The 21,854-nt window shown below is 33.1% G+C and overlaps 1 protein-coding gene across 1 annotated transcript in view; it reads left to right on the top strand.

Moving 5' to 3' along the window:
- Positions 1-21,854, top strand: part of LOC124362396 (agrin-like) — a 49,122-nt gene that overhangs the window by 9,246 nt on the left and 18,022 nt on the right. The window contains exons 5-14 of the mRNA XM_046816843.1: positions 265-477; positions 1,913-2,007; positions 3,637-3,757; positions 4,802-5,032; positions 12,499-12,768; positions 14,125-14,277; positions 14,397-14,519; positions 17,993-18,130; positions 19,034-19,180; positions 21,485-21,609. Coding sequence (XP_046672799.1) covers positions 265-477; positions 1,913-2,007; positions 3,637-3,757; positions 4,802-5,032; positions 12,499-12,768; positions 14,125-14,277; positions 14,397-14,519; positions 17,993-18,130; positions 19,034-19,180; positions 21,485-21,609 — 1,616 coding nt within the window. The remainder of the gene's footprint in view (positions 1-264; positions 478-1,912; positions 2,008-3,636; positions 3,758-4,801; positions 5,033-12,498; positions 12,769-14,124; positions 14,278-14,396; positions 14,520-17,992; positions 18,131-19,033; positions 19,181-21,484; positions 21,610-21,854) is intronic.

Genomic DNA, 21,854 nt, shown 5'->3' with positions numbered 1-21,854 from the left:
TTTATGGAATAAATTCAACCTAAACATTGCAGCTTAGTTTTTTACATCATACAACTTCATTCAGGCTGGCCATAGAGGAGACAAGTTTCAATATTAGTTTCTTATATTCTAATTCTTTTCAGTAAATCTAAACAATCTGCCTGGAAGCTGAAAGACATTGCAGAAGAAATGATTTCATAACAGTCCCAAAATGTGTTTTGCGCTGGTTGATATTTTTAATACTTTACATTTATAACACCACCTGGTAATTCACTTTCTCTACAGATGCAGAGGGGGGCTGCAAGAATATTATTTGTGAGCATGGAGGAGTATGTGTCTTGAGGAAAGGAGAACCGGTGTGTGAGTGCCCCTCCTGCCCCCTTCAGTACAACCCAATCTGCGGCTCTGACGGTTTGGCGTATAGAAACCTGTGCGAGCTTCGAGCTTCTTCTTGCCGCCAGACGAAAAACATTGAAACCGTCCATCAAGGAGTTTGTAGTAAGCAGAAGATTTCAAAATCTCTAAGCTAAGAGTCACTTATAGTATGTCTAAGCTAGATTACTTATATGTTTAATGCAAATCTGTGATACAAATTATGGGGTAGTTCATTGCTATAAACCTAGTTTGGTGCACATCGTTGCATATAGCTTGAATGAGTTCATTAGTCAGTCTTAACCAATAAAAAGTTTCAAGATGAGGAAAAATTCATATTTATATTCTTATTCATATTTTTTTTATAAGTATTCATATTTGAGCGAAAATTTTTACTCAACTAATTACAGAAAATTCCTTAACAAATCTGAGATTATCTATTAATAACACAATAGAAGAGGTTACAAATTGTTTTAAAATAATGGTCTTGTTCAGAAGAAAGAAACTAGTATAATACATTTTAAGGCTAAGGCAAGGCTGGTACTAATTCAAGTCAAATTAAGTGTGAAGTAGCTAACACTCATAAACTCTTAGGAATAAACATTGATGAAAACTTAAGTTGCACGTTGATTGTTTCGTAACTAAATTATGTAATTTTAGACTTCCATTCAAGGTTTTATTTAATACAGTATCAATCGATATACAAAAATTAGTTTATTATGTTCACATATAATTCATCTTTAAATATGGCATTAGTGTTTGGGGAACGTCCCATAATTTAAACAATGTATTTACAGCTCAAAATTGTTCATTAGAGTAATGGTAGGAGCTGATTACAGGGCAAGCTGTCATCCACTGTTACAGAAATTAAAAAGTTTTACACTACCATCTGTGTATATATATAAAATTTTAAAATCTGTTAATAAAAACCACAATTTTAAAGTTTTAATACTCTACATTCACACAACACTCGCCAAAAAAGAGTGTTCAATTGTGTCCATAATTTATCTTTGTTTGAAAGGAATCCAATGTAGGCCTACATAGGCATAAAGTTGTTAAATAAAATCCTAAATTCTTTCAAAAGTTTCCCTGAAAAAGTTATGAAACTATCAAAAAACTGCATTTGGAAAATAGTGTTACCGATATGTTAGTTGCTATCTAGTTAAACTCCCATGTATGTATGTCAATTTAAATTATTGTAAATTTTTATGCCATCCTGTTCTTTTTTTTTGTGTCCGCATAATATAAATATATAAACAAATATTTTTTTTATAACTAACACACACATTGTGTAATTGTATGATTTTGTGTATGTATATGTGTATATAAATATACACACATGTACGCATGCATTTACATGGATGTCATATGCAAATAAATCATTCCCAACATAGACCCAATTTTTACATATATTATGTAATTACAAACAACTTTCACTTTTTTCAATATCTCTTAAGATTTCAAAATTGCGGCTATTCAAAGTTTGGAAAAGAAATGGTTATACATAGGTTATGATTTTTTGTAAATTTCAAGAATATTTTATTTATGTAACCTGTTGTAGATGGCTGTGAAACAAAGACTTGTGGATATTTTTCAACCTGTGAAACTGACAAACTAGGAGTTGCTCAATGTGTGTGTGTAGAAAACTGTCCCAAGGTAAGTAACATTTCATATAATTCTGATGGAAGAAAGTAGCTTAATAATTAATTTAAATAAATAAATAAAAATACATTTTATTGCCAGCATTTCTCTGAACAACTTAATGTCAAACATCATACTTGTGACTAATATTACTAAATAAAATAAATAAACCTTATCATCTAGGCAGGTACCCCTTTAGATGGCTCTTAAACTTTAAACTGGAATGATTCCTTTAACTTTTTGTGAGGTCATTACATAGTGGGACCGAAATAAGAGCAGCTTCTCCTGCCAACATCCAGCCTCAATTTTCAAAAGTGAAGCTGTTTATCATGGCAGGTGCTACACTGGGAGAGCTCATTCTGTAATTGCAGCCTCTCGCACAAGTACTGCGGCACTTCAGACTCTAGAATTTTATGCATCATGCAGAAAATACCCTGCACAGCATTTCCATTTGAAGCATATTAGCATCAAGCCGATAGGAGGACACATATTCAAAAGGTTTCAAATTGTAAACATACAGTAATGCAGCTTTTTGTATTCCCTGAATTTTATTGGTGTCCTCCCTTGATATGCTATGGCCATAAGCAGGATTGCAATAATAGAATGCTGAAAGAACCAGTGACTGCATGAGCTGTAATTTGATAGATACTGGCAACATATTTCTAAATCTATATAGAATTTTCAGCCTGCCAACAGCTTTCTGAATACACCTAAGGTTTTTACTCAGTAAAACCTAAACCCATCATTCACATTCAATTTGTGTTGTATCCATTAAAAACGACAATGTTTCTTATATACAGGAGTTCTTTTCTTAATATTTATTCTATAGAATAATATTTAATAATCTACAAATTTATAAATGGAAGACTACTCGTTTTTGTGCGTGAGGATGATTTTGTTCATTAGTTACAAAATGATCAATACGAGTTGGTTTACATTATACATATCAAACTCTAATAGCTTAAAATTGATACTCACGCAACCTAAAAGGAAAAGTTGTGTGAGTATCTATGCAAAGCTGTATGGTCTTTAAAATTTCAGAGTAACAACTACAAGATTGAAACAACAATTCATATACAGTATTTGTTATTTATTATAGTTAGCAAATAATTATAGTTACTACAGTTATTATATTTCAGTAACTAGACATATTTGATAAATTGGAAGCATTTTTATGTTTGTTGCACATGCTTCTAAATAAACAAATGATTATGTAATAGCGATTTTAATTGCATTAATTCCAAATACTAAAGAATTTTTTTTCAAAACAGTGTTAAAAATTACTGTTTGACCATGATTTTACATTATTAGTTAATTTGTTAGACTCTAAGTACAATATTAACTAACTATGAACCAATCAAATATTCATAGTTAACAAACCCATAGAATGTAATTAAGAGAAAGTATTTATCAAAATTTAAAAAAATATTATATATGATGTCAAACGACATAAAAGCATGTTCTGGAGATTGCAATCAGATGACATTCTACTCTGCTGAGATTGGGAGTTACTACTAAGATGTTCACAATAGTTCTTCTCCATGGTGATTTTCTCATAAAACACAATGTGCATTATAAGGAAATATTAATAATACTGTTTAACAGCCAGTTTCAGGTCAATATTAATGATGTTTTCTCTGTTAGGATGAAGCCCCTGCTCCGGTCTGTGGAAGTGATGGGGTAACCTATGAGAATATATGCGAACTTCGTAAATTTGTGTGTGAAAGCAAGTTACCTATAGAACTAGATTATGAAGGAGACTGTGGTAAGTAGTTTCACTAATATTTTGTACTCTTATAAAACTGTTAATTATTTCTTACTTACGTAAAATGGGGGTAATGAACATTCAATAAGTTGTTTGTTAATTTCAAAGGGAGACTTAATTCTTAACCATCCTGTTTTGATCCTCCCTTTCTTCATACTTATGTGAGAAAACATATAAGTAATCTGTTTTACAATCAAAACAAGGTTATTTTGTGGTTTCATGATATTAGTGTGGTAGAAATGATAAAAGTCATTATATTGCAAGCCCCAAACCTATTTATCAATGATCCAAGCTTATTATGTTTACTTGTCCTGTATAGCTGCCCTGGTCACAACCTCTTCCAGTTAATTAATATCATGTCATGCAATGAATCCACTTGATCACTTAGTCCAGTGGTGTGTATCTCTCGGCACTGGAGTACCGTACAGCCTGAGTTATTGCTTCTGATGTGTAATCAATGACAGTGCCAATTCACCACTGGAATAACATCTATAGATCTCATTACATCTTAAGGGATTTTTTAAATTTATTTACTTGTATACTATTATTATAACTGCATATAAAAATTCTTCCTGCAATTTGTTTTAGCATAATACAAACATATTTTACAGTATGAAATTCAATGATGAACTGCACATAGCACAATCAAGTCAAATCGTTTTAATAATTATTGTATCTATATAACTAGAATATTAAGAGGCTTTAACATTTTGTAATCTGTCAATACAATTAATTTGGTAATAGTTCATACTAACTAGACATAATTTATTATTACAACAAGCCTGTGAGTCTCTGTTCTCAGTGTGTTTTGTGACTCTGTAATATGACTTGGCTCTTTCATTATTTCTTTTTATTCTCTCTGACCATTTTCATTCTAATTTGTTTGATAGAGTATGCCATTTGATCGATTTTGTAAAATTTACACTAATTTGATAGTTTGTTTAAATCTTTTATAAAGCAAACAATTTTTGAAAAGGTTCATCTATCAAAAGAGTGAGGAGAAGATACTCCGACAAATGCCATCTAAAGGCTGATGTGTTACAGAACTGTGCCTTGATGTGCAATGCAAGTACGGTGCTAGATGTCGTGCAGGAGTCTGCATCTGCCCATCTGCGTGTCCTGATGAGTTAGACGAGCCTGTCTGTGCTAGCAACATGATGACCTACAAGAATGAGTGTGACATGCAGAAACACGCCTGTGCCTTGGACCCTCCGGCAATGCTAACTGTCATATTTTTTGGAGCTTGCAGTATTAAACTGAAACCTAGTCATTTAAGTAAGTCTTTCCCAGTTAAGGATGTTTGTTTTTTGTAAAATAGATTTTTTATTTTAATGTAACAGTGTAATGTATATTTCCAAAGCATTGCATAGTATAGTTTATATGATTTTAGAAAACTAATACCTGTTTTAGATAATGTAGTAAAATTAAAGGACATTAAAAATTTTGGCCGTGACTACATTGCATACACACATACAGGACAGAATTAAAGAAATTCTCCTCCTTCTTTATACTTTATATAATGAAAATAAAGTCTTAGGTTCCCTAATCTCTTTAATACTACTTTAGGTTTTTTATTGGTATTTTATTATGCCCCAAAACTCTAACATTTCATTGACAATATCTATTTTTTAAACCATCAAATGAGATATTACAGAAAATAACCACAACTCAATTTCATTTAAAAAATAATATTTTCTAATTACAACACAATCAGAGATTACAAATTTGAATTTATTACATTTTTAAACTTAAATAACATATTCCTCTTATATTTTAGTTGTTATATTAATGAAAATACATCAAACTGTGTTGTGCTACCATTATTATACAATAAGCTATAATATTTATTTTAAATAATTATTTTGTTTTGATTTTTATGGATAGACAACATCTTTGAACAATAACATTTTGTGAACTATCAGAGGAAATAGCATTAAATTTTACACCAATTAATTAATATACACATAAAAAGATTTATCAAAAATGACAAGGAGAAACATAACAACACGTGTGCGCACACACGCATACCCATAGGGGTTTATAAAATATGAAACACCCATTTTTAGACAATAGACAAAATTCATTATGAATAAACATTGTTTAGAATTATCATCATTACATAAGTGGACTACCAGTTTGCTTTCTGTTTCTCAACTTGTTCTTGAACCAGTTTGCCTCTTTGCCATCAACTCCTAGTGATTTGAATTTTTTTATTATTAGGCCATTCTAGACAACCAAAGGCCTTACTGAAGTAAAGGAGAATGCTTGTGCCTATGCAGCCTTTGTCCAGTTTTTCAATGATACATTTCACTAGCTACACGACTGTTGTCGATTTGTTTTTCCTGAAGCCATGCTGTCTTGAAGTATCAAGTTCATTTCGATTCAGATGGTTTAAGTCTTTCAGGATAACTCGTTCTAAGGTTTTAGAGAAGGCAGATTTTAGGTAATAGTGAAATGGGCTGGTAGCTGCTTGGTTCATTTGCAGGCCCAGATTTACAAACGCACTGACTGGGCATATGCCCAGGCCAGTCATTTTCAGGGCAGTGGTGAAGCAGAAAAAAATTGTAGATAAAAATTGGTTTTGATGCATTAGAGATGCAACAGGAAATTTAACTTTTGACGAGGTAAATACTTGTGATTGAGAGTATAAGTTGACAGCACTGCCGCTCACCAATGACGCTTTCTTGTGTCATAATGTTCTTTTACAGTAGTTTTACCATGTGCATGTTTGTGTGATTTAATGGTTTGTAACCATAAGTAAAAAGTTGAATGGGGCGGAATACATGAAACGTGCTGCTAAAAAGCATAGTAATGAACTTAAGTTATTGAATAAAGTGCTGAAAATTTGTGATTTTTTCATTTCAACTTAGACTTAACTCCCTTCACTGAGAATATTGGAGACTTGACAATCCTATCTACCTTGTTGGAGCTTACACAAGAAGACTTGCTTCGCCAAAATATCATTCCAGCCATTGTTAATGTTATCTTAAATGATGAGCTGAAAGTTGAAGTTATTCAGCAGAGGGAAGGAACTTCACAGGCAGAGTCATAGGTAACCTCAGGCCTACCAAATCCATTTTCTATCAACGATCCATTTACTTGATATGTCAGATCAACCTTATTAGTCGAAAATGTTCTTAAACAAAACCCCAATTGAAACCTAATGATGGATTTTTTGAAATCACTATGAACATACAACGATGCAAGTAGAACACTGCTGCAAACAATGTTTAAAAGTAACCTTCCTAATGAAGACATAATTTTAAGAGATTGGACGTTATACTCTAAAACAATTGGGAAAATATTTTGTACTCCTTGTTGTTTTTTTCAACCAGCTAAAACATAAATTAGGTTTTCCACAGGTTTTAATGACTGGAAACACAGTTATGGACTACTGAAACATCACAAACAGCCACATGACCACTGACATAATATTCTTATGTACATCACTAGGCAAAAAGAGCTAATTCAAGTGGACAAAATTTTATTTACACAGTATGAGGAAAACGCAGGATGAGGAGGAGTACGCAGCAGAGGGTTTGACCTTGGAGACCATCATGAACACCCTGAAAGAGATGCGTGAAGAGCAGAAAACCAACACGGCCGATTTCAATAGATCTTATGAAATGTTATACAGCAAGGTGGAAGAAAATACTGTAACGTTACGAGATGGCATGGGGAAAATTGAAGACTACCTAAGAGAAATTGAACAGCTTAAAAGCGAAAATGTAGCTCTGAAAAAAACATGTTGTTGTACTTGAGACAAGAATTGAAGACTTGGAAAATTATTCTAGAAGGAACTGTGTGGAAATTCAGGGAATACCGGAAGAAAAAGAAGAACAAGTTTCAGAGCTTGTTAAGAAGGTAGGAAAAGCCCTGGACGTAAACATCACCGACAGCATGATTGACGCCTGTCATCATATCGGCAAGAAAACCTCGGAGAGAAACCAGGCTAGAGGGATTGTTGTGAAATTCGTGCGACGGACTGATAAGGAGGAACTGATGAAGAAGAGGCGAGAAAAGAAAAGGGACTTTTCCACGTGACACCTAGGCCTGACCATGGACATCCCTGTCTACCTGAATGAATCCCTGTCACCAGCGCGGAGGAGGCTGCTCGCCCAGGCACGGCAGCTGAGGAAGGAACGGGGATACAAGTACATCTGGCTGCGGAACGGCAACATCTTGCTGAGGAAGGAAGAAAAAGCACCAGTAGTAGAGATAAGAACCCAGGCTGACCTCAATGGGTTGTAGCTGTAAGTAAAATGAAAACATATTTTGCTGTATTGTTCAATTTAAATAACCAATCGATTTAATCTAATGTAATATCGATCTATTCTAATTTGATGTAAATTTAATCTAATTAAATGTCGATCTAATCTAATTTAATGTTGATGTAATCTAATTTAATTCCAATTTAATCTAATTAGGTATCGATTTTATCTGAATTAATGTCGAATTTTGACAAATCCAATATTATTTTAAGTATTGTACAGCAAAATATCCGAAGTATGAGATCAAATTGTGACGCTTTTCTAACCGAAATTACAACCTGGGATAGGTACCCGGATATTATAATCTTTACTGAAATATGGATTAACTCTTATGAGACAAATTATTATAACATTCCTTATTATGATTATGCCAATGATAATAGTTGTTCTGGTGGAGTAGCTATTTACGTAAAAAGTGATATTAATGTATTAGAACAGGGAATACCAAAATTATTATCAGCTGACATGATCAATTTAGGTATTTATTTAGGTAGGGAATTTCATATTTTGGCAATCTATAGATTGCTGCAATTTACAGCACATTACTTTTTGGATGAGTTACGTATGTATTTAGTGAAAAATAAATTTGACAAACACTTTAAGAATTTAATATTTTTGGGAGATATTAATTTGGATTTACTTTCTTCAGAGAGTAACGATATAGACAATTATAAAATACTAATGGCCAGTTTTGGCTTTGAATCATTGATAAATGAGCCGACCCGGGTAACCAATATATCACAGACTTGTATTGATCCTGTGTTTATTAGATTAGTAAGCAAACGTGAGATTGAGTTTGAAGCACAGGTTTTGCAGACTCAGGTAACGGACCATTACATGATGGTACTGTGGCTGGGGTGTGCTGGTGCGGGGGGAGGGGTGGTAGGCCGGGCCGGTCTAACAGCTGACTGCCGCCTCGGTCCTCCCCCGCCCGCGTCATAAGGCGTAGGGTCTGTTATGATAAACTGATAAGTATACTTTGTACTGTAGACTGGTCAATCGTTAGATCACAGACTGATGCATCTTATGCATATGATCTGTTTGAAACACAGCTTAACACTTGTATATCTGCTTGTACGGTAGAATCTGAATGCAAATACAGCTTTAATAAAAGACTTAAACCATGGATCTCAACTAATATATGCAAAAGGATTGAGAAAAGAAATTATTTATATAATAAAATAAAACATAGACCTTTAGAGGATAAATTAAGGAAATATTATTTAAATTATAGAAACAAGCTAAGGAAAGATATAAGACTTGCAAAGCTGTCGTATTATGCAAATGAGTTTGAAAAAAATGTAAGTAATTCTAAGGCCATATGGAACACTATAAACAGAATAACATGTCAGAGTAAATCTAGTAATAAGATATCTTTAAATATTAATGGACAAATTAATAATAATTGTAAGGATATAGCTGAAGAGTTTAATAGGTATTTTCTTGGCGTTGTTCAAGAAGTTGTGGGAAGCTATACGCTAAGTGAAAATTTTGAAAATATGACCTATTCCAATAGTTTTCCGGCAAATTATCAAGTGAACTCGTTTTTTATGGAGCCAGTTTTAAGTTCAGATGTAGAGAGGGTTATTAAAACCTTAAAAAAACGGTAAATCACCAGGATTAGATGGTGTCCATTCTAACATGATGAAAATAATATATCCAGCAATATTGGACATTTTAACTTTCATTGTGAATTTAAGTTTCGAAACAGGGGTATTCCCCCAAAAGTTGAAACACGCAGTTGTCATACCTATTTACAAAGCGGGTCTAATGTATGCTTTAATTTTAGACCCATATCTTTAGTTTCAACCTTTTCTAAGGTTTTTGAAAAGATTATGAAAGAAAAAATGTTGCTTTTCTTAAATAAAAATATTTTTTTTTCAAAGAATCAGTACGGGTTTAGGGCAGGACTAAGTACTGAGTTAGCCTTGTGCAGCTTTATGGAGAAGATTAATGCGGGGATGGGAAATTTGTAACTGGACTGTTTATTGATATTAAGAAGGCATTTGACACCGTAGATCATGAGATTTTGCTAGAAAAATTGGGTAACTGTGGATTTAGAGGTACAGCTCAAAAGTGGTTTAGTAGTTATTTAAGCAAACGACAGCAATGTGTCAAAGTGGAAAATAGTTTTAGCGAAAGTGGGGAAGTTATTTGTGGAGTGCCACAAGGTTCTGTATTGGGTGCAATCTTGTTTATAATTTTTATTAATGATTTGTGTAATGGAAAATTCAAGGGGGAATTAACAGCTTTTGCAGATGATACTGCTCTCTGCTATAAGGTGAAGACAAGGGAACTTATAACTTCCAATATGAGAATGGATTTAAATGCTCTTAACTGGTGGTTTAGAAAGAATAAATTGGTCTTGAGTACTGAAAAGACTACGTATATTAATTTTTCTTTGAGACAAAATTTTAATGTACAAAATGACTTAGTTTATAAATGTCAAGTCTGTTTAGAAAGTGGAATTGTATGTGGTAATTGTGCTAAAGTTCAAAAAGGTACCAGTACAAAATATTTAGGAGTTTTATTGGACCAAGATTTAAATTGGAAGTTACATCTTACAAAATTGAAAAATAAAATTCTACAAAGTATACGTCTGTTCTATTTTGTCCGCGACATGTGTCCCCAGAGTATTCTAAGAACTCTTTACTTTGCTCTAGTTAATAGTAGATTAGAGTATGGTATTACATGTTGGGGAGGAACCTACATTACAAATTTGAAACCACTTGTTACTTTGCAGAAAGTGTTTGTAAGAATTATTCTGAAGAAAAGTAGACTTGATTCGTCTTTTCCGTGTTTTATCCAGCTAAGAATATTACCATTGAGATCTCTTTTCATATTTAAAACCTTGAAATTCGTATTTAATAATAGAAAATTTTAAAATAATGAAATTTTGCATACAATGAATACAAGAAGCACTTCTAATATTTTTGTTCCGAAACCTAATTTAACTTTTTATACTAAAACATTTAACTTCTTAGCATCATGGCTATTTAATAAACTGAGTGATGATATTAAATTACAAACAAACTATAGATTATTTGTTAAACTAGTCAGGGTGTGGTTGCTAACTCAGGAGAATCCTGAGACTTTATTGTGTATTGTGCGATGACATTACGTACATAAATAAATTGACAAAATAGGTTTTTGTTTTAAGGAGACATTGTTAGGTAACAATGGTAGGCATTCATACAGGTTTCATGTGTACCTATGTATGTATGCGGTATGTTTTATAGGTATGTATCTGTATAAGTGTATGTGTGCGAGTGTGCGTGTGTGTGTGTAAAATATGATTGATTTAGGCATTTTGTTAAGAAGAGAAAGTATTTTGTTTTTTGTATGTTGTACTTGATTATTAGAATTAGTTATATTTTTAGTAAATAAAAAAGGTATAATGCTTTGTTTTGTTTTTAGGCTATTTAATTAGTTCAGTTGATAGATTAGTCCATAAGGTTTGGCATAGAAGCACATCTTTTGTTTTTAGTTTTTGTTTGTTATATCACAGTAGAGTTGTTAATAAATTATAAACTAATGCTCCTGAACTCATTAATTTTTAATAGTTATAATTATTATGATGGAACCCCTAGATGGGCTAATTAGTGGCCTTAGGGGCCCTATTATTTTCCTTTGAGGTCAGCCTGGGTCTTAGAATATGTATAATTGTACTATTCAATTGTTTTGAGATTTAAAAATGCTAAGTATGTTTTGTAAAGTATGACTTCATGAGGAGTATAAAGATATATATTTATTTATTTATTTAAAATACTAATAATTATTGGTAAAGTTTACTATCAAGAATAGTTTCTGTAGTTTGGCTTTCGGCTGTTAGACGGTTACCATTTCAAGGAGATAACAAAATGTTTAGATCAACTTAAAATAGGTTGTATCTTGAGTGCCTAGAGTTGATTAGTAATTACAATCCTTTCGTTGCCCAGCACATAGGAAAGTAAGGTAACAAAGGTCAGAGCACAATTCATACCTATCTTCTCAAACCTACTATGAGTTTATTGGAATTAAGGGAAATTTTGTGCTAAGAACCATAGTTAAAGAAGTCAAAGAAGCGCAACCCTTCTTTCTAATTGTGAATTCAACTCATACTGAGGGGTTTTATTTCTAGTTAGTTTAAAAATTGTCAAAAACCCTGAACTCTGAACAATGTTGAGTGGATAATATAGAATATCTGTATGTTCTCCTAAACAAAATTAATTCCAAAGATAAAAAACACAGTTTTTAATTTTTAGGAACAGTATTTAACTTAATATAATTTCTGTAAAAGCACACCTTTATCTACTAGAGAGAAATTGGAACACTCTATACCCTCAGACCCTCCCCTAGTCTTCTTCAAATTTCTACTCGATATTGGTTTCGCTTATGTGTAACTCTAAAGAGCAAAACCTTCTCAACCATATAGGTTGCATATTTATGCTGGTTCAGACCAGTGATGAATCATGTTTCTTACAACTACAGAGCCGCCACTGAGTAACAAGAGTGCCTCAACTACAGTACCCAGTGTACCTCGAAATCCATGCTTGGACATACAATGTGACTTTGAGGCCACCTGCGAAATCGGGATGGATGGCTTCCCCCGCTGCTCCTGCCTACTGGACTGTTCCCAGTCCGAGCTGACTCACATCTGTGGCTCTGACTTCCATATCTATAACTCCACATGCGCCATGAAGATGGAGGCTTGTCAGCGCCAGAAGGAAATCAGGCTGCGGCCATTGGACCTGTGCAATGGTAAAAACATTTTACCCATATTAAAATAAGAAAGCTTATCTCATTCTGCTGGTGCTAGTTCATACGTCATAAGCCATAACTTCACTGTTGGTATATGCTGAGACATGCTTCAAATTAATTAAACTATGCATGGCCTGATAAACATTTTTACAAAGCAATTTAATTAAATGTGGAATATGGAAATAACATGACAGAAATAATTAAAGATGGGGAGAGATTATAGAATTGGCTTTATTAGAAGGGATGGGGATTGAATCCTCCTAGAGGGCCTTAAAAGATTTTTAAATATATGTTATATGTATAAAACTAGGCCATCTCATGTGATTTATCTCTTATGATGTCTTGTGAATTATATGTCTAAACATTTAAATTGTTACTGTTTACCATGGTATATTTCAATCAATAATTTTAAACTATTTCTTATTAATTTAGCAATTTAATCTCTACATATTTTATTTATTGTTATTCATACAGATATTTTATCATATAATGTAAGGAATGAAATCCATGAAGAAGATTATTATGCCTTGTAGATACAAGGCATAATAATTGTCTTGGTGTACATTTTACAAGATTGGAAAAAAATAAGGTCTTGTCACCCTATAATGTGTATTAGACTATATAACAAGTTACCACTCTCAACCAAAGATTTTATCCTATAGTCTTTTTAAATGTAGGTTTTGTCGATACTGCTATTAAGGTACTCACGTATTGAGTATTGGAATCTGTTTAAATATGAACATGTGTTATATTTAACAAAATCAAGTATGAATGACATGTGTTTGCTAGAATGCATTTTCTTATGTCAATTTTCACAACTTTAGAGGCCAGAAGAGCAGAGCCCTGAAGTCTGAGACAAAAATCATTCCCTAGGGCACAAAATAAATCTATGTACTAAATTGCACATCTCTATCTTTCATGGTTTTTACTGGGCATTAAGGAATCAGTCAGGACATCTCATTTTATGTATGGTATAGATAAATTCGATAGTGCTACCTTAAAGAATCCTAATCAGGTTATACTAAATAGCCAAAATATATAGCCAAACTTACTCCATCCTTCATTTTAAGATAACCAGGTACCTAGCTCTAATGTACAAACATATATTCTTTTCAAGACCCATCTCATAGATCTATTTAAATAGTCCATAATTTTGTATGTGAATTTATTCATATAAATATCATGTTAAGCTTTTTTCAGTAGTAATGTTTACAACAAGAAGATTCTTTACTTATTTAAAATATTTTGAATCAACCTTGCAACAAACTGAAAGAGTTACTTCAGTAACAACCATTCATTAAAAAAATAAATACTGTTTTTTTTTTTTTTTTTCTATAATTTTACGGATCTGAGCAGGTATGGAAGTGAAACCATGTAATGGAGAGGGAGCTGTGGTGGATTCAGAGACAGGAGAGGAGTTGGACTGTGGTAGCGGACCTCGGCGTCAGGACTGTCCCTTGGACAGTTACTGCCATCAGACTCCACACTTCGCCAAGTGTTGTCCGAAAGGTAGGTGGGCATGATTCTAGTTGTAAATTATGTTTGGTAACATAAGAAACCAATCAAGTTCTAGTTTTTATTGGTACTATGACATTTAATCAATTCAAATCAATCTCAATCAATTCCAGAGGCTGGAGTGTACCTGAAGAGCTGCCAGGATTCCTGGTATGGATGCTGCCCAGACAAGAAGACTCCTGCTCAGGGACCTGGACATCTGGGCTGTCCTTCCTTGTGTGGTTGCAACAAAATAGGTTGGTAATTTTAAACTTTAACAAGCTTTACTGTGAAATAACTTCTAAATACTAAAAACTTTATTTTTACTAAACATATAATTAATTACGTTTTATCTATTATTAGTTGGTTTAGAAATTTAAGACTGATTCTTTAAAAAGATAGAAGGGGTGTATGTGTTTTTACTGACATTTAAATGTTCCTTAACACATGTTACAATCCTGGTTGTGACTGATTTTTAAATCATACAAAAAACTACTACCATATATCTCACGATTGACATATGACCTATAACTCCATTATTCATGAATCAATGGATACTGATTTGGTGAATAAATAATTTCTTTTACTAGACAATATTATGACTTACTTATGTGCTTACGTTTAAACTGGTGCTGTATTTAGTGGTTTACTGTGTTCTATCTTTTTGTTTAACTTTGTTTATCTTTTGATACTTACGAATAGAATAATTCACCTGACTCTTCCATTGTTACTTTACTTCTCTGATAGAAAATAATTCTTATACGAGTTACTTATGAGTATATAACAGTTATTTCCTTTTTCTCTCAATGACTTCTCCACTTACATATAAATGGTCTATTGCTGTTATTTATATTGCACAATTATATATTTTTTACATTCCGCTACAGTCACAATGTATCTTAAGGAGGCTACAATGAAATTTCCAATTTTATTTGTTTTCTATTAATTTTATACACTTAAAAGCTAAAATAAAATGTTCAAAAAACGTGTTTCAGGTTTATATTTTTAATTTAGTTTTTACTTTTTTATTCAGTGTTCTTAGGAGTATTGTGTATCAGGCAGCTTTAAAGTTGTGACCATTTAAAATTAAAATTATTTATATTTTCCAAAATTATCCTCATTACAAAAGAGATCTTATATAAAAAGTTATGTACACCCTGTTAACAGAGAGAATAGAAATCATAAAAAATCTTATTGAGGTTAAAATGGAATCTTTTGTAAATACAGTGGAACCTGGTTAATTCGAACTTCTATAATTCGAAATCTTCTTTAATTCGAATATTTATAGTGGTTCCCTAGCATTTTCTATATAAGTAATGTAAAAATATCGTGGTTAATTCGAAGTTTATTTTGGATAATTCGAGCTTTTTATTCGAACCCGATGCCGATTTTAAAGTGGAAATATTCTCGAAAAGACGCTGCACTCTCTCTATTCGCAAGGCACTTGCTTCAAGGCCATTGGACACAAATCTAGCCACCCTCCCGCCAGGCCGGCCGGCTCGGCTGTATGCTTCCGCGCCTATTGTTTTGTAGACGTGACTCATCGCGACTGGCACAAGCTCCGCTGCCTGCAAGGTCACTCCACCCCACCCACTCCACTCCCCACCAGCTCTTTGTTTTGTAAATTGATTCAACCGTTAGTTTCACGTGGTTAGTCTATCTTGACAACTGTGCCGGTGTGTGAACTTTCTCGCTTGTCGTTTGTTTACATACAGTGCTGTATGTCTTCCGTAATTTTACATATGATTTGTTAGTGTTTGACTCTTTGTTCGTTGAGCAAAATGTCGTCGCCTCGTAATCCTCGAACATACAAAACTTTGTCTTTGGCTCAAAAAATAGCGGCAATCAAAGAAGTAGAGAAGGGGGTTAAGAAAAAATCTAGAGATTGCCCAAGGACTTTGGAATTCCTCCTAACACATTGTCCACCTACTTAAAGAATAAAGAAAAAATTCTCGGGAGTGAAAGTGAGAACATTAAAGACCGGAAAAGATTAAGGGAGCCAGAAAATCCAGATTTGGACAATTGTGTTTTAAAGTGGTTCAAACAAACTAGGGATAAGAAGATTCCAGTGAGTGGTCCTCTCATAAGAATCAAAGCTGAACAATTTGCTACTGAATTGGGGGAAAAAAGATTTTAAGGCTAGTACAGGGTGGCTTGACGGCTTCAAATATCGCAACAAAAATTTCGTTCAAATCCATTTGTGGTGAAAGTGGAAGCGTTAATCAACAAGAAGCCAATCAATGGAAAACAGATTTGGAGGAGATGATTCAGGATCGGGATGAAAGGGACATCTTCAATGTTGATGAAACGGGACTTTTTTTTAAATGCACCCCTGACAAAAACACTCGCATTTTAAGAAGAAAAATGCCACGGAGGAAAACTGAGTAAAGAGAAGAATTACTCTCCTGGGTTGGTGCAAACATGGACGGATCAGAAAAGCTGCCTTTACTAATGATTGGCAAGTCGGCTAGTCCCCGTTGTTTCAAGAACGTCAAATCAAAACCAGTGGAGTATGTGAAACAGCGCAAGAGCTTGGATGACCAGTCACCTTTTTGAGAAATGGTTGTTGAACTTAGACAAAAAGTTCATAAAAGAAAAACGAAAAGTTATTTTGTTTATAGACAACTGTACTGCGCACAACACGATTCCAGTAATGGAAAATGTTAAAGTAATTTTTTTCCCTGCCAATATGACTTCGGTTGTCCAGCCTATGGACCAGGGGATCATAAAAAAATCTAAAACATTTTTACAGACGTTTATTGGTTGAGTACGTACTGACTGAAGATTGTGACGCCCTAAAAATCAAGTTAGACATTCTTCAAGCCTCTCGCATGTGCAAGAAAGCTTGGGACAAAGTAACACCCGAAACGATCAAACACATTGCTTTAAAAAAGCTGGGTTTTTGTAAAAAAGGAGGACGACGCCGAAAAAGCCAACGACATTATAGCGGAAGCGTTACCTTCAGTTGACGGCTGGGAGGACGTCATTACTGACCCTGCCATCTCTTTTGAAGATTTTTGTCAACGTGGATGAAGATGTTGCAGTATGTGGTGAGATAACAGACGCGGAGATCATCGCTGAAGTGCTCAACAATAAACAAGATGGCGACATGACATCGAGTGACGAAGACGGTGAGTCATCAGTTGGGGCGGAAAATAAAACGTTCCGAGTGCGGCCGAGAGCAGCACATCACATCATGGAACTTAGACGTTTTTTTTTTAAAGTAAAAAATGACGTTAAGTGAGTCTATTTTCAATTCATTGAATATGGTAGAATCTTTTGTCACTTCTGAAAGACTTAACGTTCGAAAACAATTGAAGATTTCCGACTTCTTTAGAAAAAATTAAATAATATTGTACTTATCACCATTCAACTTATTTTCTTTTACTGATAAACATATACTGTAATTGTGTATTTTTTAGATAATTCATGATTCAATTTTGCACTGTTTTACCATACTTTGCTTAGTATAAATGCACATAAAAACATACATTTACAAAACCACTCATGTTATTTTCAATAAAGGTTTTCAGTAAAGATGTGAAGTGTCATTATTTTAAGCCTTTAATTCTTAACTTTTTTAATTCGAATTTTTGGATGATTCGAATTTTTTTTATTGGTCCCTTGAGATTCGAATTATCCAAGTTCCACTGTATTCAGAACACACCATTCATGAGTAAATTTGCAAAAATGTAGCATGGGTTTTACCTAATCAGTTGGATTATCGCAGGATCATACTCCGAAGCTTGTGTGGGGGAGACGGAGCAGTGCCAGTGCAAACCAGGGGTGGGGGGACTTAAGTGTGACCGTTGTGAACCTGGTTTCTGGGGACTGCCAAAGATCACCAGTGGCTACCAAGGATGTTTAAGTAAGTACTTCAACATGTAACAGTGGTCATCAGAATTATATACAAATCCATGAAAGATTTATCTAGTCATCTTAAAGAAAATTTTGAATATAGTGTGCTGTCCAAGTGATTGATCAAAATATTCATATAGCTTTCTTACTTTTAGATTCATTGCTTTCCAGAAATCAGATCTCAATCCAAAGTTAGAAGAATAAACTAAGAAAAGAAGTTAGTCCTGTCAATGTCAGGAACACCATTGTCTCTACTTATTTGCTATGGCTGGATACAATATATTTGTCATAATTATTTATAATATTTAATACTCAATTAAATACATGCTTTTCATTTATGTTACAGTAACAGTAAAACCTCAGATGTTACAGTTAGACCATTATTGAGTTTTTAAACTAATGCTAGACTCAATATTATTTGTTTTTCACATTTATTGTTAATTTACTTTGTACAACTGGCCACGCTACTGGATCATGTGGTCAGTTTTATTTCTCACTCACTCAACTTATTATTTGTATATATATATATATATATATATATATATATATATATATATATATATATATATATATATATATATTTCAATATGAGAAATAAAATTAATTTATTCATTAATTACAATTTTTAGTTTACATTTTAAAAATGTCTGTGTTAAACACACAGTGTTGTTTAATTTTAACCTTGTGTAACATTTTAACTAACTATTGATATGTATATTACTGTGCAGTTATTAATTAGGATTTAAGAAATTGTAGATGAAAAATTAGTGTTTAATTGATTAAGATCATAATATTCTTATTTGAGGTTTTCTTCATGTTCTTCAACGTGTATTGCTAGTGTTGACTATGTCTATTGCACAAAGATAATGAATATACAATTTTGTGATAAAGTTACATTAAATGACTTTTGCAGCTTGTGCATGCTCTACTCTGGGCTCTGTGCGTGAAGACTGTGAGCAGATGACAGGCCGCTGTGTTTGTAAGCCCGGGGTCCAGGGACACAAGTGTGACACTTGTGTGGACAGCCAGCTCACCCTTACAGCTAACGGATGCACCTTAGGTGGGAAAAAACATCATCTCTTTAACATCTATCCTCTTTTGTTCCTTTTCTATTCCCATAATCTTCTTTTCATGTTCCTTATCCAAGCTTTCTCCTACATCTGTATAAGGCATTATTTACCTACTTATTTTACATCCTGCCCTACTTTCCTCAATTTACTTCTTGTTGTGTTTCAAAACCAGTGGCGTACCCCTGCAGCCCCACATTGCCGGGGGGGGGGGGGCACTGCATCTCAAGGGGCAAGACCCGGGGTGATGAAAAAAGAGGAAATTTTAATAAAATTAGAAAAAATTTAGTCATATTCCACCACGTTACTCTTTTATACAATGAATATTACTGTTTTCATTATAATGTTCTCCAAAAATGTCTTGTATTATTAAACTTATGAGAAAATCCAAGACCTTATTTGTTATAGCAATAAGGTAGCCTTCAAAACTAAAACAGGCAAATTGTTTATTTATTGTACCACCACCACACCACATGCTGACTCCAATGAAGTGTATTTGCAGACTGCAGTGTATGTGCGGCATTGTTAATATTGTGATTTGAATACTTTTCACTTTTCCTCTCCCTTATTTATTCATTGTTCCCTTCTTAGTTCTTTCTCAGTACTTATTAGTCACTCATTATCTATACTGCATTTCTCGAAAGTGATGGTTTAATATTTTTTACTAGAGGTGTGGAGTACAGAAAGCAAAGGAAATTAGTTCCAACCTACCTACCATCAAGACCGAAAATGAAAAATCCACACCAACCCTCCTGAACTCACAAATAACAAACCAGACTTCTTATTTTATTGCTTCAATCTTTTTACACACAAATATCATCATGCCTTATCATGCTCAAACCATTATAGTACACATTCCTGTTTTATTTTCTATAGATCTTACTGTTATACTTTTTTATTTCAAAAACACCCCTTTCTAGCTGTATTAGCCTCTCTATTTTTGTAAATTAGTGATATTATAATCAAATAAAAAATTAACCTTCTTTTAATATTCCATTAAACAATGCTTGTTTAACTGATGCTGTGTTTAATTTTCAAAGCATAAATTTCTGGAAGACACTAGTTAGCAATATCCATAAAGCTAATCAATTAGAAATATATTGAATTTGGTTATTTCCTTGATGGATAACCACTATTGAGTCTATCCTTGTGCAAAACCCTACCCAATTTGGTATCGATTAGCTTTAAGTGTTAGCTTCAAGGGCAGATTTAATAAAAGGTCTACCAGGAAATATGAAACACTCAATCATCTTTAAAACCAAACAATGAACACAGTGATACTATGAATTAAAGAAGTGCACTCTGTTTTTCCTAGTTCGAAAGACTTGGCAATACAATCAATCAATCAATCAATCAATAATACTTTAATCATAATCATAAAGAACAGATATAAGCGTCAAGTTACAGTAAGAAAGACAGGTAGAATAGAAAACCAGAATAAGATGGTTTACAAAGTGTTTCTTCCGGTATTTTGTAGTCAATGCTGAGGAGTCCCTGAAGCATGTGTCATGAACTCGTCCATTGTGTAAATTGATTTATTGATTAGCCATTCTCGAAGTTGTCTTCTCATTGTAGCTGAATCTTGAGTCTTCAACTCGACAGGTAGAACATTAAATAGTTTTGCCCCTGCATATGAAGGCTTTTTTTCAAACAAGGCAGTCCGGTGGGATTGAAGGATGAAATCGTCGGCATGGCGAGTTTGTCGCCCATGTATGTCTTTGTTTTTTGGTAACTTGAATGTGCTTGTTGGTTCTCTACAACCAAGTGTAACCTGTACATTTGCAGTAATTAAAATTTAGCATAATTCAATTTTCTCCATCTTTCGGCTATTTTAAAATCTAGAATTGAATCATTAGTGTGTTTTAGTAAATTACATTTTAAACGAGTGGTTAAATTGGTTTTATTGCTTACTATATTCAAGAAAATGAAACAATAACTTTGTTGTTTATCTTTGAATGTAATTTATAATAAAACTTTAAAATATCTTCAAAATGTTGCTTCTATTTTAAGCTTAGATTTTGTTTGACATTAGTTATCAATTTAACAATTGTTGGTACTGACTTCAAATGTTAAGGACTTAGTTATATATTCTAAACAGATCTTTAATCAGCTGATAGTATATTATCATTTCACTCACTAGCTTCTTTTTATTCATGAAAACAAGTTTTAATTATATCACTCTACTGTGTGATTCCATTAATCGCCGTGAGTTTATTAAGTACTTGTTCATTATATTAAAATATTTTATAATCACCTATTTATATATTATGATGTATATTGTAACTCTATGGTTACAGAGGTGGAGAGCACTACCACCTCAGTGTGTGATGACATCAGCTGTTTTTATGGTGCAGCCTGTGAGGAGACTCCTGATGGTCCTCAATGTGTCTGTACATTGACCTGTCCTGATGACGATCTTCAAGTAAGCACTTACCTTTTAGGTCTTTTAGACTCTGTAGACTGAAAAAATCTATTCTAAAATTATTTATGTTCAGTGAATATCATATATTTCATATATCTCTATTACGTCAGGTTATCTCACAAACAAGGATTGTTTTATACATTATTTTAAGTAATAGATTTGATTAAACACTAAATACTCAATTTACATCTTCAGTACAAAATTTTTAAAATGTACAAAATTTCATAGTCGAAAGTCCTTGTAGT

This window comes from Homalodisca vitripennis, chromosome 5, assembly GCF_021130785.1.
Source record: "Homalodisca vitripennis isolate AUS2020 chromosome 5, UT_GWSS_2.1, whole genome shotgun sequence".
Taxonomy (NCBI): domain Eukaryota; kingdom Metazoa; phylum Arthropoda; class Insecta; order Hemiptera; family Cicadellidae; genus Homalodisca; species Homalodisca vitripennis.
This window is presented reverse-complemented; position numbering and strand designations above follow the sequence as displayed.